The sequence below is a fragment of the Urocampus carinirostris genome, chromosome 10 (assembly GCF_059441175.1).
Source record: "Urocampus carinirostris isolate Australia breed hairy pipefish chromosome 10, RoL_Ucar_1.0, whole genome shotgun sequence".
Taxonomy (NCBI): domain Eukaryota; kingdom Metazoa; phylum Chordata; class Actinopteri; order Syngnathiformes; family Syngnathidae; genus Urocampus; species Urocampus carinirostris.
This window is the reverse complement of record NC_142358.1, coordinates 13,571,342-13,590,290: the sequence shown is the minus strand read 5'-3', so window position 1 is coordinate 13,590,290 and position 18,949 is coordinate 13,571,342. Positions and strand designations below refer to the sequence as shown.

The following is an 18,949-nucleotide window of genomic DNA, read 5'->3' as shown; positions in this document are numbered from 1 at the left end:
TCGTGGGTACGAAACCATACTTTGTGTAATTTTAAATATATTAGTATCATGTATTGTTCATGTGAATTCTTCTTGAATCTATCACAGTATCAGTCAACGGTGTTAGTCATTCATTCTTTAACCTACCAATGAGCAGAAAAAAAACTCTTTACCTTTCTTCTTATAATGCTTGTTCTTGCGTTGTGATGATTAGAGGAACATTCCAAGATGTTTCCTCACGACACCACCATTTCTTTCACAAGTGTAACTGTGTGTATCTATATCCAGTTGAGGTTCTGGTCCAGAGCGGTGGTTCTGGTCCTGGTGCCCTGCGGTCTCCTTTGGCTCCAGGTCCGGCTCTTTGGAAAGTTGTGCTACTCATTTCCTGTTTGCTTTATTTTCTAGCAGCAACAGGAAATGGTCATCCTTTCCTCTTCCTCTCTTGTTGACACACACGTGCACGCGCACACAAATACACACCGACACACACAGTGTGTGTCTATAAATAAATGTGATGCATATACAGTAAGGAGTGAGCTGAAAATAGACAAAACAATGAGGTCATTTCATGAGTGAAGCATCCCTGGGGGTCAACAATTTGCTGTTTTTAAAGGGAAGGTGTACTTAATGTCATTTCAATGTTCCTGTTTTCCTATTTCGGTTACATGTTTCAGTTATTGTGGAAAGAGTTAGGACCATGGATGTCAAACTCAGTTTGGCTCTAGGACTGGATCCAGACTTTTTGGTCTGGGACGGGCTGGATCAGTAAAATTATGTCAACTCCAAATTTTAAGCCAATTCATTTCAGTATTATGCTGAAGCATTTAGTCTACATTCGCAAACTACTCTACATGATTATAATCATGGATGACAAGGGATCTCTTCTTAACACAACACATTCTCAAAGTTTCTTCATTTTCCTCATGTTGAGGTTTGAGTTTTTCCTTGCCCTCATGTAGGCTTTAGATCAGGGGATGGTGGAATAATAGTCTGTGGTTTGTAATAATCTGTGGTCTGTGCAGCCCTTTGAGAATCTTTGTGATTAAGGTCTATACAAATACACATAACTTGACTATTCACAAACAATGGGGAAAAATATTTTACATTTGGCATTGAATGTGTTAACTGGTTTATTTTAACAGTTGCGTGATTGCAATTTTACACCTGAACCAACATAGCAGATAATACAAACTCAACACTGCCCTCTAGCGCCTAGACAGAGCAATTGGTTTGCATTTATTTAAAATATCATAAATTTTGATAGAAATGATATACTCATTTTTGAACAACTCAGACATGTACCTTTCTGCCAGATTAAATCATCCAATTGGTGAGCAGGGGAATCAAAAATTTCAATCAAATTAATTGAGTGTCTGACTTGAAACCACAATTTTAGAGCAAGAATCCAAAAACTCAATTAAAAACAATGTTTGAAATCTTACCAACTTTATTTTCAGACCAATATTCAATCTCAGGTATTCCTCAGGATTGATATGATACAAATACAATTACATACAATTATCTTCCCTCTCCAAAAATGACTGATATATTTAAAGACAAACCCCAATATTCACGCCAAATATTTTTCCTCAGAATAAAATTCATTTAAAGGCAATCTACAATTTCTTCAATTTCTGGTACTTTAGTGTTAAAAGCCCACTAAAAGGTAGCCAATACTAATATTGGCCAGATTACATACAATACCTAAAAAAAAGTTAGGTATCAATATTCGTCCAGCTATACTAGAAACCAAACTTCAAAAAAACTAATTTGTAACCCTTATTTGAACTATTTTTTGAAACCTGATTTTTATCCTGACCCTGTTAAACCATCATTTTAAATAAGATAATGGGCCAAATGGTATCCTACATTTTGAGGTCACACTAGCAAAATCAATCGTTGATTCGCGTTTGATCGGCCAATGAATTAAAAAATAATGAATTATAAATTAACTTGATTTGGGCCGCAAAAACTTTGGAATGTTGTGACAGAAAAAAACATACGGAGGGTCATTAACACAGCCAAGAAAATAATTGGATGCTCTCTACCTAGTGTGAAGGACATTGCCGGTTTGCAATACCGCAGCAGAGCCAACATTATTAAAAAGGACTACTCTCACCCTGGCCACAATCTTTTTGACCTGGTCCCTTCTAGTAAGTGCTTCATGTCCCTTAAAACAATGACAAACGGGCTCAGTTTCTTCCCCAGGGCCATCACCACCCTAAAGAAGCGCGCAAGACGGAAAATTCTATATCTTGCCTACGTATGGGAAAAACTGAGTTCATATTTTAATCATCAACTTATTTTGGAATTTTGTTATCTTATTTTTCTTTTTTGAGTGTTTATTACGTAATTATCCTCTAGTACCATTTCCAATCTTGTTGTAAACAATGTTCACTACAATAAAGACCAATCTAATTCTATTCTGAAACTGCACACAGTTTTTGAAATAATAAAAAAATGCTTATTTCTCTATCACAGCTAGACATCAACAACTTAGCTTTAGGAAAAAAATCAAACAATTATAATACTAAACAGATATGTATGAAAATGTATTTCTTATCAAACATTTATATGTACACTAAAAATGTTTGTGAGCTTCACCTCCTTTTTAAGATGTGGTAGAAAAATGAAATAAAATGGTTACAAAAACATGCAAAAATCAGACGTGCTTCCAGGTGTAACTCAGATGATGCATTCAGGGACCGGCTCACACGTAGGCCTTGGTGCTGCTGGCGCTGCCGCCATCGGAAGGATGAGCTGCTCTGTAGATGTTCATGTTTTGACCTGCACTACTTTTGGAGTAGTTGTACGAGAAATGTCTGTTGGGAAAAATGAGACCACAAGAAGTCGATTAGGTAAAATATATATACAGGGAGTGCAGAATTATTAGGCAAGTTGTATTTTTGAGGATTAATTTTATTATTGAACAACAACCATGTTCTTAATGAACCCAAAAGTCTCATTAATATCAAAGCTGAATATTTTGGAAGTTGGAGTGGGGCTTTTTTAGTTTTAGCTATTTTAGGAGGATATCTGTGTGTGCAGGTGACTATTACTGTGCATAATTATTAGGCAACTTAACAAAAAACAAATGTATACCCATTTCAATTATTTATTTTCATCAGGGAAACCAATATAACAGCTCAACATTCACAAATATACATTTCTGACATTCAAAAACAAAACAAAAACAAATCAGTGACCAATATAGCCACCTTTCTTTGCAAGGACACTCAAAAGCCTGCCATCCATGGATTCTGTCAGTGCTTTGATCTGTTCACGATCAACATTGCGTGCAGCAGCAACCACAGCCTCCCAGACACTGTTCAGAGAGGTGTACTGTTTTCCCTCCTTGTAAATCTCACATTTGATGAGGGACCACAGGTTCTCTATGGGGTTCAGATCAGGTGAACAAGGAGGCCATGTCATTAGTTTTTCTTCTTTTAGACCCTTTCTTGCCAGCCACGCTGTGGAGTACTTGGATGCGTGTGATGGAGCGTTGTCCTGCATGAAAATCATGTTTTTCTTGAAGGATGCGGACTTCTTCCTGTACCACTGCATGAAAAAGGTGTCTTCCAGAAACTGGCAGTAGGACTGGGAGTTGAGCTTGAGTCCATCCTCAACCCGAAAAGGCCCCACAAGCTCATCTTTGATGATACCAGCCCATACCAGTACCCCACCTCCACCTTGCTGGCGTCTGAGGCGGACTGGAGCTCTCTGCCCTTTACCGATCCAGCCACGGGCCCATCCATCTGGCCCATCAAGACTCACTCTCATTTCATCACTCCATAAAACCTTAGAAAAATCCGTCTTGAGATTTTTCTTGGCCCAGTCTTGACGTTTCAGCTTGTGTGTCTTGTTCAGTGGTGGTCGTTTTTCAGCCTTTCTTACCTTGGCCATGTCTCTGAGTATTGCACACCTTGTGCTTTTGGGCACTCCAGTGATGTTGCAGCTCTGAAATATGGCAAAACTGGTGGCAAGTGGCATCTTGGCAGCTGTACGCTTGACTTTTCTCAGTTCACGGGCAGTTATTTTGCGCCTTGGTTTTTCTACACGCTTCTTGCGACCCTGTTGACTATTTTGAATGTAACGCTTGATTGTTCGATGATCACGCTTCAAAAGCTTGGCAATTTTAAGAGTGCTGCATCCCTCTGCAAGATATCTCACCATTTTTGACTTTTCAGAGCCTGTCAAGTCCCTCTTCTGACCCATTTTGCCAAAGGAAAGGAAGTTGCCTAATAATTAAGTATTTTTTTCCTTTGCATGGGTTATAAAACCAATTTAAATACGGTGATAATAATAATTATCTGTGCAGTCCTTTGATACTTTTTTTGATTAAGGGCTCTACTGTACAAATAAATATGACTTGACTTAATAATAACTAGTTTTTTCCAATGTAAATCCAAAATATGTTAGTTATAGTTAAGTCATGTTTATTTGTATAGCCCTTAATCACAAAGAGTCTCAAAGGGCTGCACAGACCACCAATTATTGCAAACCACAGACTATTACGACACCATCCCCTGATCTAAAACCTACAAGAGGGGAAGGAAAACCTCAAAAACCTCAACATGAGGAAAATGAAGAAACCTTGAGAAGGGACTGCGCATGAGTTAAACCCCCTTCCAGGATGACCAAGCTGCAATGGATGTTGTAATAACAATTAATACATAGATATCATTAACAGGAAATATAGGTCATTCATAAGCTAAGCAAAGAGCATAAGAATAAAAGTGTGTTTTAAGCTTAGATTTAAACAGTTCCACTGAGGTTGCAGAGCAAATCTCAGAGGGCAGAGCATTCTACAGCACTGGGCCCGAATGGAGCTTAGAATACCCACAAAACTCCCAAAACATTGTTAAATATATATTTCTTGTTCATTTTCTAAAAGAAAAACAAACAAAAAAAGCAGGTAAAAAATATAGTAACATCCAAAATTGAAGCAAAATGAAATTAATGACAAAGTAATAAGTAATAACATGTGCTATAACTTTATACCAGGGGTCTCCAACGTGCATCAGGTAGCCCCTTAACACCTGAATAGCCCGCAGACAGGTTCTAAAAAATGCTACCTTATTTTTGCATGTCCATAATTGATATGCAATCTTTGCACCAATACACATTTCATAGTGCCCTGTTTGGATTTAGCACGTACCGATTCTCTTGGGCGCAATATCTAGGGAGCGGTGATGCTTTTTAGGACAATGCCATACAAACTTATGAGAGCTGCCGTTAATCACAAGATAAGAAATGCAACGGCAAAGCGAAGCCACTAAAGAGCAATGTCAACCTTATTTTTAAGCAGACTTGTTGTGAAACATGGCAACGATTTCAAACATATACGACCAATTCACCCAAAGTCCAAGTACTTTTCAATACTTGAAAACATAACATTAAAATTCAAACACCTTCAAGGATTTCGAGCACCCGTACGAACCCTGTTTATAATGGGAAAAAGTGTGCCTTTTGGTTGAAAAACACTGCATGAGTAAATACAGTACCGTGAAGGTTGGAATGACGCGGGGGATGAAGAACTCCTCCTGTAGGAGCAACACAGCATTGCACCTCCTATAAGTGCCACACCGGAAGCAGCCCAGCCCAGATATAAACCTGTTCCAAGCTCAAACCTGCAAGGAAAAATCTTAATCATTATCACTAAAATTGCTTTTTGCGTTTTATGTTCCTATCTGGGATCACTGTCTAAATCAGGAGTCTTAAACTCGCAGCCTGGGGGCCAATTGCGGCCCACAGGATGACAGTTTGAGCCCCACGCCTTATTACAAAATTTGAAAAGGGTCAGTGTGTATTATTTAGAGCGTCTTAGTGGTAAAAACAGGCCAGGAACCATCAGCAGTGGAGAAAGTTAACCAAGTTACGTCCTCATTTAAGGTATCTGTGGACCATGAGGTGGTTAACAATAAAACATTCTTTGAAAAATATGTACTGATTTAAAAATAAGCAGGAACACATGAGGGAAAAAAAATCATTTTTATTTATTTTTTGCCTTGATTCTTTTCTCTTGCTTTTTTCCTTCTTTTTTCTCTTTGTCCCCCCCCTAACTCCCCCCCCCCTTCTTTTGTCTTTCTTTTTCCCGTATTATTTTTCTTTCTTTGTTCCTTCTTGTTTGTTTTTTCCCCCCTCCTGCCTTCTTTTTTTGTTTTTCCTATCTTTTGTTGTTTTCTCCTTTTTTATTTTCTTTTTCATCTAGTGGTCAAATAACACTTGGTTAATGGAAGGGCATCCCACGCAAATTTTGGATTTGTTTATTAATGATGGATTGATTTTACATTTTTATGGTAGTTTTTTATGGTAGGAAGCAAGATGGCGGCTGCGCATGGATACATGCTTGCGGCTAGCTCTCCAGCTAATCTTCTATTTATTGCCGTTCTCTTGTCTTTTTTGCTTTCACTTTTGGACACATGTGTGGCCAAAAACACTTACAGTAGGGACGAACTTATTCGGTTGGGTGGGCGTCTAAATTTCGATTTTTCGGGCACTTTTTATACCGCCCATGATATACCGAGCGAACTTCAAAGAGACCCGGCATCCTTGTGGACAGCTATTCCTCTTAATAAACGTCGCCGACGGCGCCGTAAAGAAAGGACACAGAAGCGTGGTTGCCGTGCAGGTAGATGTGTGAAGCGTGTGAAGTCCAAGCAGCAAGATGGACGCGAGGATGGACGCGAGGATGTAACTAATTCCACCATTCATTCCTCGCCGGACAACCGACGCTTTAAACTCAGCGCTCACGAGCGGCCACAACGCCGGGAGCTTTTGAAGATCTCGACAAAGACTACAAAGAGTTCAGCTAAGTCAAATGATTCAGCAAAGCTGAAATTTGGTCTGTTAAATATTAGATCGCTTGCTCCAAAAGCTTTACTTGTTGATAACATTATTCGTGATTATAAACTTAACTGTATGGGTCTTTGTGAAACGTGGTTACGCCCGGATGAGCACTTAGCGCTAAATTATGCCTCTCCCCCAGACTACGAGAGTAGTCATATAGCACGCACGCTGAAAAGAGGTGGTGGTGTTGCGCTAATCTCTGAAAAATCGCTCAAATTTAATACACGTACCTCTAATAATTACAAAACGTTTGAGGCTCTTGTGATGCGGTCCCCTCAATTGTCAATTGATGTAATAACTATCTATCGTGCACCCGGGCCATACACAACTTTCTTAGACGAATTTGCTGAACTTTTGTCTGAACTAGTAACCTATGCAGACAAAATTATAATTATGGGAGACTTTAACATTCATATGAACTCCCCACACAGTTCACTTACTATTGCGTTTAGTTCTCTAATTGATGCATTTGGTTTTACTCAACTGGTTGACTTGCCAACCCATAAAAATGGGAACACGCTAGACTTGATTCTGACTCGAGGAGTTTTAACCTCAAACATTATGGTTCTACCGTGTACTACTGTTATCTCTGATCATTATTTAGTGACATTTGAGGTGCTAACTAAATGTAGACTTAATAAAGCTGAGGGATTTAGCGGACGCAATATAAGCACTGGCACAGTTTCTGAGCTCTTTGAACTCCTTCCTGGAGCAGTTGCGTCCTTTCCTAAATACAATGGCTCGATTGACTCACTCATGAATGAGTTCAATACCACCCTGACTAGTGTGCTGGATTCAATAGCGCCCATAAAACTAAAATCACGTCCTAAAAGACGCACACCTTGGTTTACTGATGAAACTAGAGCCCTTAAAAAAGAATGCAGGAAATGGGAGAGAAAATGGCGCGCTACCAAGCTTGAGGTTTTCCATCAAACCTGGTGTGACAGCTTGTTAAAGTATAAAGCGGCCCTTGCCTCTGCAAAATCGGCCTACCTTTCGAAGGTGATTGCGTCTCAAAAGAACAACCCCAAAGCCCTTTTTGACACTGTAGCATCGCTTACAAGGCAACAGGCTATCGCAGACAGTTCGACACACTCTGCTCAGGACTTAATGGTCTTCTTCACTAAGAAGATTCAATGCATACAGGAAGAAATTGCAAAAGATATTGTTAGTACCACACGTATTAAAGGACTGAAATTTACAGATGCACGACAGGGTGGCTGCCCTGGGAAAATGGCCGGTTTTAGTGAACTGTCACTTGATGATCTCAAACAAGTGGTGAATGCGGCCAAACCGACAACTTGCCAGTTCGACCCTCTCCCAGGTTCACTTATTAAAAGTCTTTTTAGCGTCCTTGGGCCTTCAGTTCTAAATATTATAAATACATCACTCTCCTCAGGTGTAGTTCCAGCAGCTTTTAAGTCCGCCGTTATTAAACCCACACTGAAACGACCCAACCTTGATCCAGAAATATTAAGTAATTACAGACCTGTGTCAAACCTACCTTTCCTCTCTAAAGTACTCGAAAGAGTAGTGGCACAGCAGCTGAATGCTTTCATATCGGAGAATAACCTTTTTGAATCCATGCAATCTGGATTCAGGGCTAACCACTCTACTGAGACAGCTCTGATCAAGGTAACAAATGATCTCCTAATGTCAATGGATTCTGGCGCTTCATCACTTTTGCTGCTACTGGATCTTAGTGCTGCTTTTGACACAGTGCGCCACAATATCCTACTAGAACGGTTGGAAAAATGGATTGGTCTCTCAGGAGCCGTCCTCTCGTGGTTCAAATCTTACCTCTCAGATAGGACGCACTGTGTTAAATATGGTGAAACGACATCTGAGCCCTTTAATGTTACCTGCGGTGTTCCGCAGGGTTCAGTGCTCGGCCCCCTACTTTTCAACATTTACATGCTTCCATTAGGTGATATTATTCGCAAGTACAATATCAGCTTCCACTGCTACGCAGACGACACTCAACTATATCTTCCGTTGGAGGAATCTTCCACACTAAACTGTGGAAATTTGGAGGCCTGTCTCACTGAGATAAAAGAGTGGATGTCACTCAATTTCTTGCGTCTTAACTCTGAAAAGACCGAAATGTTAGTCATTGGTCCTTCTAAATGCCGGGACTTATTCGCAAAAACTGCTGTGAACATTGACAAATGTCACATCACACAGAGTGACTCAGTTAAAAATTTAGGTGTCATATTTGACCCTGATCTATCCTTTGAGATGCATGTAAAGCAAATTACTAGAACTGCCTTCTTCCATCTTCGCAACATTGCTAAAATCCGTTCAATACTGTCTCAGTCTGATGCGGAAACAATAATTCATGCATTTGTTACCTCCCGTCTCGATTACTGCAATGCACTACTCTCCGGTCTCCCGAAGTCCAGAATCAAGTCTCTTCAGCTAGTACAAAATGCCGCAGCGAGGCTTTTAACTAGGACAAAAAAGTACGATCACATAACACCGATTATGGCTAACCTGCATTGGCTCCCAGTTAGCCAAAGATGTGACTTCAAAGTTCTCTTAGTATTGTACAAAATCATACATGGACTTGCTCCCTCTTATCTTTCAGATCTGATCTGCCACTATGTCCCGGTCCGAAGCCTACGATCTGAGAGTGCTGGTCTTCTGATGATCCCGAGAGCAAAGAAGTCTTCTGCTGGTTCGAGAGCGTTCTCCATCCGGGCACCGGTGCTGTGGAATGCTCTTCCCCCTGAGATTCGATCTGCAACCTCAGTGGAAATGTTTAAATCTAAACTTAAAACTCACTTCTACTCCATTGCATACGAATAACCTACTCCTCTTGTCGGTTGAAAATAGTTTGTGTAATATAGTGTAACAATCTGTGAAGCCCTTTGAGACTCTTCGTGATTTAGGGCTATACAAATAAAAATGACTTGACTTGACTTTTAAATCTTATTTTGGGTAGTGATTTTTTTAATTTTATTCAAGAACAGTGGAAAATGTTTATTAGAGATTTTCTTGTAGAAAACCTAATTCAACCCAACCTCATCTGGACCCTAGCTCTGGCTGCCCCCAAATAAGTCCAGTATGAGACCCCTGGTTTATGTCGTCAATATGGACCTCATGTCCATTTCATAATAGATAATTGTTACCTGGCTCCATTGTAAAACGGATCGTAGAAGTCATGAATGACTCTGCCAGCATACCAAGACACCGCGATCAGGCTGGACACACCTGATTATATTAACAGATAGACAGCAGATATAATAGATGTCAGAGTTGCGTACCAGTGATTATTTTGGGGGGCTCACCTGACAGGAATAACATGATGCCTCCACTCAGAAGAAATTGTCCTTTCACTTGCTCCGAGCCTCCACCAACTTTGCTGCATTTCAGACCCATAATGGACACGATGATGGCGGCCAGGCCCACCACCAAAGACGACATCATCAGAGCGCGACACACTTGCACGTACACTGAGAAAACACAATACATGTGGGCACAATGATATAGCTGATACGATACTTTTAAAGAGGTTATTAATCCAAGCATACACTCAAAATTTTCATGATAAATTCAAGTTTTACAACAACTGTCCTAATAATTAAATGAGGATGGTCTATACACTGCATACTGACTAGTTTGTAAAAGAAATATTTAATTGAGAGGGACAGTTTGTATCATCTAGCAGCTCCCAATAGTTAAAAAAAAAAAACATTCATTACAGGTGGTGTCCGTACAGTCAAAATATTTTACTTGCTGACACCATCTTCTGGCTGAAATCATCATTACCGCCTCTGTCAAGCTGCTTGTTTTGCGCGTGCAAGTATGTGACTTTCTTAGATGTGATCAAAATAAACCCTTGTTTTATCATCTTTTTGGGGTTTGAGTTCGCATGTGGACTGTATTTGAAACAGTCCTTTTCTTACTTTCACCATTTTCATCCTCCAATATTAAAAATAAAAACCCATAACAGTACTTGCGTGACATTACTTTCCACCACCCCCTTCCCCCCGCCTCCTTTTCCTCCAGCCAAATGCGCTTTCCAGGTCTAACTCCAATGATTAAAAAAAAAAAAAAAAATATATATATATATATATATATATATATATATATATATATATATATTTTGAGTCGCTGTAGTTCGTATTGTTCCTTGTGCTTTTAGCTCCCCTTTTCTGTTGCATGACAGAATACATCGACATCTAGTTCAAATAATTCACACCGTCCCTTTAAAACTGCAATTTTTTTTAATGTCAAATGACATCATTTTGCCTATTTTAGGTCATATTCAGTGGGGATTTTAGTGCAGCTGAAGTAGATATAAAAATAATAATAAGAAAATCTTACAGATTAAAATGTGATTGTTCTCTGTCAGAGAACTTAATCAAGGTTCATTTTTTTATTATTTTAAATGTGAAAGAATTCTTAAAATAAATCCAAAAGTTAAAATAATGTAGCTTACTCGATAATTTATCTGTTTAGGAGTTTTGGTAAAATAAGAACAGTACTGGATACTTAAGAAAATGTATCTAATTTGGCAGATTATTTTTATTTCGAATAAGAATAAAAATCTATCATATCAGATGATTTTGCTCACTTGAAGTGTTATTATTCTTGTTTTACATAAAAATCAGGTTTAAAGAACTAGTATTAGGAAAAACAAGTAAAAATAGGAAAAATATATAATGAGCAAAATTATAAAATGTGGCAAATGGTAGATCATTTAGTAGATTTTGTGTTATTTTTCATTTAATAAATACGAGCTGCAGATTTAATATCGCGATATGTTCTGGTCCGGAGCCTTCGCTCAGAAAATGCTGGTCTACTAGTGATACAAGAGCCAAGAAGAGATCCGCAGATTCAAGAGCCTTCTACATTCGATCTGCAACCTCAGTGGAACTGTTTAAATCTAGGCTTAAAACACACTTCTATTCTATAGCATATGAATAACCTATATTTTATGTTGACAATATTTGTGTATTATTTGTCATTGCAACATATGTTGCAGTCTGGTCATCCTAGAAGGGGTTTACCTCATGTGCAGTCCCTTCTCAGGGTTTCTTCATTTACCTCATGTTGAGGTTTTTGAGGTTTTCCTTCCCCTCTTGTAGGTTTTAGATCAGGGGATGGTGTCGTAATAGTCTGTGGTTTGCAATAATTGGTGGTCTGTGCAGCCCTTTGAGACTCTTTGTGATTAAGGGCTATACAAATAAACATGACTTAACTATAACTAACATATTTTGGATTTACATTGGAAAAAACTAGTTATTATTAAGTCAAGTCATATTTATTTGTACAGTAGAGCCCTTAATCAAAAAAAGTATCAAAGGACTGCACAGATAATTATTATTATCACCGTATTTAAATTGGTTTTATAACCCATGCAAAGGAAAAAAATACTTAATAAACTAAATGATGTACCAGGGGAACTAATGATTTTTTGCATTGAAAAGACCATTGAGGGTCACGAACCTTCAATAAAGTAACCATGATTGTTATGAAAGGCCTTATTGCGAGCTTATGCTTAAAATTACAAATGACTTAAAAGAAAGTCTAAAGTCATTTAAAGTATTTGAAGAATTGACCTGCTGACTTATAAAATAAAGGTTTTTTTTATCCATCCATCCATTATCTGCACCGCTTATCCTCAGTAGGGTCGCGGAAGTGCTGGAGCCCATCCCAGCTATTTTCGGGCGGTGGGTAGGGGACACCCTGAACTGGTTGCCAGCCAGTCGCAGGGCACACAGAGACAGACAACCACTCGCTCATCCACACCTAGGGACAATTAGGACCGGCCAATTAACCTGATATGCACACTTTTGGAATGTGAGAGGAAACCGGAGTGCCCGGAGGAAACCCACGCAAGCACGGGGAGAACATGCAAACACTACACAGGAAGGTTCGATCTCATGACCTCTGAACTGTGCCGCACACGCGCTATTTACGGCGCCGCCGTGCTGCCCAGGTTTTTATTAACCCATAAAAAGAAATGTAATATTCAAAATGAGTGGAACTAATGTTTTTGCAGCAAAGGGACCACAGGGAGATATGGATTTGCCAAAAAGTAACCTGTTACCTGTCATGATTGTTTAAGATAAGCTAACACGCAATGTACCTTGATTTCAAGTAATCACAGAACTATGTCAGGAGTGGCCAACCCAGTCCTCGAGAGCCGCATGTCGTGCATGTTTTACGAGTTTCTCTGACCCAATACAGAGAATTCCAATCACTTGGATCATTATCGAGTTCCTACACAAGCGGAAAATTTGCATCACCTAAGTTGGAGAATAGAAGCTTCTAAAACATGCAGGACATGCGCCTCTTGAGGACTGGGATGGCCATCCCTGAACTAAGTGATAGGGCTTGCACGATTTGGGAAAAAAACATAAATGCCATTTTTCAGACCACGATTGCGATTTCAATGCAATTTTGGATTTATAAAGAAAAGTGCATTTTCTGTGTTAGTTTTATCTGTGAGTACTCAACCCTTGGCTGTACCTACTTACCAGTAAATACACTCTTCCATAAGAGGGGTTGAAAATTAGAGGGGAAAAAAATTATACTAATGGCAAACATGTCATAAACGTGTTTAATAAGGAATATCTGGAATATGACAATATTATAATTTTCTATTTAAAATATTTTGAAGAATAACAACCCATGGGGTCAATTTTAATCCCACTTATGCATCCGGGGGATAATACTAGTGACATGATTTAATCATTCAAGGTTAAGACATCCCACCGCCGGGCCGTCAGACTGTTGAGAAGCAAAGACGTGTCTGTATGATGTCACCAGTCACTGGTCCTTTGAGTCTCAAAACGGCCACTTTTGAAAAAATGTGAAAAAAACTCAAATTCCGTTTCAGATTGTGATCAACTTTGACTCTGACCTGACTTCAGGCGAGAATAAAAACCTTCTATTTTGGTGTATTCAAACCCAGATTACTCAATGTTAGTAGCACTTGCAGTCATTATTTCAGTTGAGGACAATACTTCAGTGTGTTACTTTTTAAAAGAGAACAAAACTGTCCAGATTCAGCAAACAGTTCAACAACAGCTTTTAATTTACTTTGGGTAAGTCTTGGATTGGGATTTTAAGTGAATTTTATAAGGGGTTAAACCTAAGTAAACAGCGCCCCTCTTCTGGGGAGCTTTGGTTAAGGGTTGCTGTCTTTGAATCGAGAAAACTGAGTGGAAGTGACTTTTTGAGGCAACCGCAGCTTTGTCTGACGTCCGCTGACTGACCTGGGAGGCCGAGCAAGGTCTTAAACTTTGTGCACTGCAAGGTCCCGAGCGAGGTGGCGGCGCAGCTCATCCAGAGGCCCTCAAACTGCCACTGGCTGCTACTCAGAGACTCCGCCTGGCTCCGCACCCGCCACAACTGAGATGAAGTGCAGCTGGACTGGAGACACCACGAAAGCACGCCCGCTATCAGGCCGCAAATTTGCAGGCCGGTCGACATTTTGTGCTGCACACACATACATTGCGCATAATTGTTTGGCTCAGCGAAAGGAAAATTACACAGAAGAAGATCCCGGTGTTAATTTAGAGCAAGGGCATATTTTTGGATAGGGGGGGGGGGCGTGTCCCAAACAATATCAAGCAATCATTGTTTTGTCCCGACTAATATGTGATCACCTTTATGAAATGTGCTACAGTGCAGTGTTTTTTTGCATATTTATCACTCACAAAGGTTTCAGATCATCAAATAAATTTTAACATCACAAAGAGACAATCCAAAGAAATATAAAATGCAGTTTTGAAATGTTGATTCAATTTATTAAGGCACACAAGAAAATTAAAACTTATCTGGCCTGATGTGAAAAAGTAATCGCCCTCCCTTGTTAAATCAAATTGACTGTGACTAACCGTAGTTTTGGAAAATCTGAGTTCGACATAGATTCCCACCCCCTGTGTTGCATCAAGAATTCACTTAAATCTGTTAAACAAAGTGAAATAGGCTGTAAAATCTTTAGAACACATTTGACATGCCACGACCCAAATAAATTCCAGAAGAAATAATAATATTACTACGGAAATGGTCACAAAGCAATTTCCAAGACTGCAGGGCTACAGCAAACCACTCTCAAAGCCATTATCCACAAATGAAAAAAACTGGGAACAGGGGAAAACCTTCCCAGGAGTGGTCGACCAACTAAGATCACTCCAAGAGTGCGACAACGGCTCATCCAGGAGGTTAAAAAATAACCCTAAAAAAACATCGAAGGAACTTCAGGTCTCGTTGGCCTCAGTTGAGGTGAGCTTTAATGACTCCACGATGAGAAAGGTACTGACCAAAAATGCCGTCCATGGGAGAGTTCTCAGGCGAAAACAACTACTGTCATAAAAGAACACGTCAATCATTTTGCCAAAAAGCATCTTGATTATCCTCAAAACTTTTGGAGGAACATTCTGTGGAATGATGCGTAAGAAATTTATCTTTTTGGAAGGGCCGCAGACCATTACATCTGGTGTGAAAATGGCATATTCTTTGACAGAAAGGACATGATGCCAACAGTAAAGCATGTTGGTGACAGTGTGATAGTCTGGGGCTGCTTTGCTGCCTCAGGACCAGAACAACTTGCTGTGGTTAAACGGAATAATTAATTCTAGTGTTTACCAGAAGATCTTCAAGGGGAACGTCCGGCCATCAGTTTGTACCCTCAAACTCAAGTGCTCTTTGATCATGCAGCATGACAACGATCCAAAACACACCAGCAAGTCCACCTTTTGAGTGGCTAAAAAAACAAAATGAAGGTTCTGGAGTGGCTAAGTCAAAGTCCGAATTAAAATTCAATTGGCCTATGGCTAAGCCCTGCCCTGTTTACTCACTCGAACAAATATTCTGTGAAGAGTGCTGTAGCATGTGTCACAGTAGGAGACATTTCGCACGGGGAAATTGCTGGTATTTGGGCCCAGAAAGACCACATATTATCACATAATCACCAAAAAGGCCTTAACTGTGCATTAGAGGGTTATATAAATGATTTCCTTGTTGAAAAGGTTGCTGAAAATACACAGGCCAAAATTCACAGGTCACAGTGTGAACGTGATAAAGATCTCGTTCGCATCATCATCTTAAACAAGAAATTAGAGGATCAGCATTGTTCCTGCACTGCAGGGTAAGAAATCTGACTTGCCTTCAACTAGTTAATCTAACTTGACTTTTTTTATAAAATAGGCTTTATTTTTGCCACTAGCTTTAATTATTCTACACTTAACTTGAAGCTTCGTGTTATCCAGTAAAATAGACTTTTTTCACTCACGTATGATTACAAAAACGAGCACATAACAGGCCCAGTAAACAAAATGACGTGACGTCCTGTGTGGAGTTTGCATGTTCTACCCGCGTTTGCGTGGGTTTCCTCCCATATTCTAAAAACATGCATGTCAGGTCAATTGGCCGGTCCAAGTTGTCCCTAGGTGTGATTCCGGAATGAATTGTTGGTCTCTGTGTGTGGCAACAGAAGATAACTGGGATGGGCTCCAGCACTCCCGCGACCCTACTGAGAATAAGAGGTGCAGATAATGGATGGATGCATTTATTAAAAAATATATATATTCTGCAAGAGTTTTCTGTGTGAAGTGTGAAGCACATTGTAAAGTGCTTTGGGAGGTCTTTATTGACTTGAAAAGCGCTATATAAATGCAGACCATTTACCATTTAAGTAGAAGGCTGCCAAGAGCTAAAGTTAGCTAACATCAGCCAAACGTTAAATATGTTAACATTATCAATATTTTTATATTTCTCTCCAGCAAAGTAAAAATATGTTGCGTCAAATGCAATGGTGACTTACCTTAGACCAGACATCCTAACACATCCTTATTAACCTTATCCACATTGAGTTGGGGCTGTGGACAACCACATACCGGCAGCTTTGTCCAAAGCAGATACGATTTAGATGTGGCTTGGAAAATGATAAAAACAATACACCCCATCGCCCAGCCTCTTCTATTAGATTTGCATGTACCGCATGCATGCTCTTTGACCATTTAAATGTTTAAAATATAAGATAAGACATGAAAAACGGATGAAAACTGACAAACTGCAATGCCTTTCAATGGATGTAGGAGCGCAGAATGGCCAACTATTGGGTAAGCTACGCGCACTGTGATTGGCTCATTTTTTGGGCCTTAATTAAAGTAATTAACATTTCAAAACGGCATTTTCTATTTTTTGGGGTTGTCTCTGTGTGATTTTAAAATTGGTTTGATGATCTGAAACCTTAGTGAGTGACAAACGTGACAAATACAGAAATCTGGATGGGGCAAATACTTTTTTTAAGGCACTGTACATCACACATGTTTGTTTGGCTCAGCAAGTGAAAATAATTACTCAAAAGAGGATCCCGGGTGTTAATTTAGAGCAAGTGCGTAGTTTTGGACGGAGGGGACATCTCCCCACCAATATCAAGAAATCATGGTTTTGTCCCCACCAAGCGCTATGTGCCCACCAATGCGAGGACCCAACCTACGCCCTTGATTAAGAGCAGTGTTTCCCAACCTTTTTTGAGCCAACGCCCACTTTTCTTCATTCTAAACTATCAAGGCACACGGTCAGTTAAAATTGTTTGAAAATTAATTCCCGGCACCAGTTCGATTTATTTACGTTTTTTTTTAAGCTATGCTGTCTAAATAGACAGAATGAAGTTGTTTTTATAAATTGTGTTCTCTGTGGTTCAGGAGGTAGTAGGTTATTCATTTTGTTAATAATTCCACAGCAAAATTGGCATTTTAACGACTTTTTAAATTAATTTTTCAAAGATTAGGATTTTACTTTCTTATTTTTCAAGAAATATAATTTAAAATAAGCAATAACTATCCGCCAATGGAACAAAAAATTTTTTGCAATGTAGAATAAGAAATAAAATAAAATTCGAAAAGTTATGTTCAAGATTTAAATTGTATTTGATTTGTTTTACTACTTTTTGCAGCACAATCTTAAAAGGTACAGAGTGTATTATTCCTAGTGGTAAAAAACTTAATTTAATAGAAAACAATCTTGATTTAAAAAATAAGCAATAATAAACAAACCATGTATATTTTCATTTTTCTAAAATAGGTTGAGAATTTTTCATTTATTTTAAAAAAGAGGAGCCTCTGCTAGATGGAATGAAAGTAATTGTCCGTCCTTTTGCTACTGACAAGCAAAAAAAGGCAAAAAAAAAAAAAAAAAGAAAAAACGCGCATTTTGGTCACTTTAGTGACCGTAGTTTATTCTTCTTTATGCTTTCAAAAAATTGTTATCGGTTGCACAACACAATACAGAAACATCTAGAGCGCAAATAATTTTTCCCTAACAGCTTAATCAAAGTAAATAAGTTATTAAATAAGACTTCCATGTACTCAGGAGCAGATATTTAAAAATAAAACAAAAATGTGTTGAAATTTACAGATATAGAAGAATGTTAGTAGGTTGACTGATTACTAGAAAAGTGTCAAAATGAAATGCTTTTTTTGCCACAATAAAATTGGGAAATTTCCTTCGGCACGCTAGACAAGGTCCCACGGCACACTATCCCAGCAAAAGGGTAGAAAAACAAGATTGCCTTAAGGCTTGGCTCAAAAATGAGTGCGACTTAACATTTAAATCATGATTCTGATCGCGTCATTTGGATTTTAGATCAAATAAATTTGGATTTGAGCTAAAAAAAAATATGTTTTTTTTTTTTTTTTTTAAGTCACCCCAACAGTTCTTACCCACTGCTCAAGTCTAGACGCAGAAGACGACAAAAAAAAAACTGCTTTCGTATCCTCTCCAGTGATAATTTTAGGTCGCTTGTGCGATGAGTCAACTAGCTGGTGAGGTTTTGGAGATCCAACCCGGTTTCGGGTCGATGAACTCTCCACAAGGCCAACCTTTCTTTTGCCCTCCACTGGCCAAATTGGCAGTTTCACCTTAAAAGTCTGTAACAAGACTCAAACAAACATGAGTAATGGTTCCTGTTGACCACAGAGGATTTCTAACAAATTACATGGAACAGAATTCAAGCTCAATTTGTAAAGGTTCATTAAATATATAAATACATTTAGAAACAAAAAATGGGTGATGGACAGTTTGTGGACTTCAGACTGTCAAACAGATTTGTTTGCAGGTCAGCGGATGGAAGTCAAAGTAGACGCTACTCAAAATAACA

The 18,949-nt window shown here is 38.9% G+C and overlaps 1 protein-coding gene across 1 annotated transcript; it reads right to left on the bottom strand.

Moving 5' to 3' along the window:
• Positions 1 to 1,408: 1,408 nt before the first annotated feature.
• cldn15lb (claudin 15-like b) lies at positions 1,409 to 18,650 on the bottom strand. The gene is made up of 6 exons (XM_088346494.1): positions 18,513 to 18,650; positions 14,058 to 14,280; positions 10,119 to 10,283; positions 9,960 to 10,041; positions 5,484 to 5,609; positions 1,409 to 2,801 (listed from the first exon to the last, which is right to left on the bottom strand). The coding sequence occupies exons 2-6, from the start codon at positions 14,272 to 14,274 to the stop codon at positions 2,690 to 2,692; spliced, it is 702 nt and encodes a 233-aa protein (XP_088202620.1). The 5' UTR covers positions 14,275 to 14,280; positions 18,513 to 18,650; the 3' UTR covers positions 1,409 to 2,689.
• Between the last annotated feature and the right edge of the window lie 299 nt (positions 18,651 to 18,949).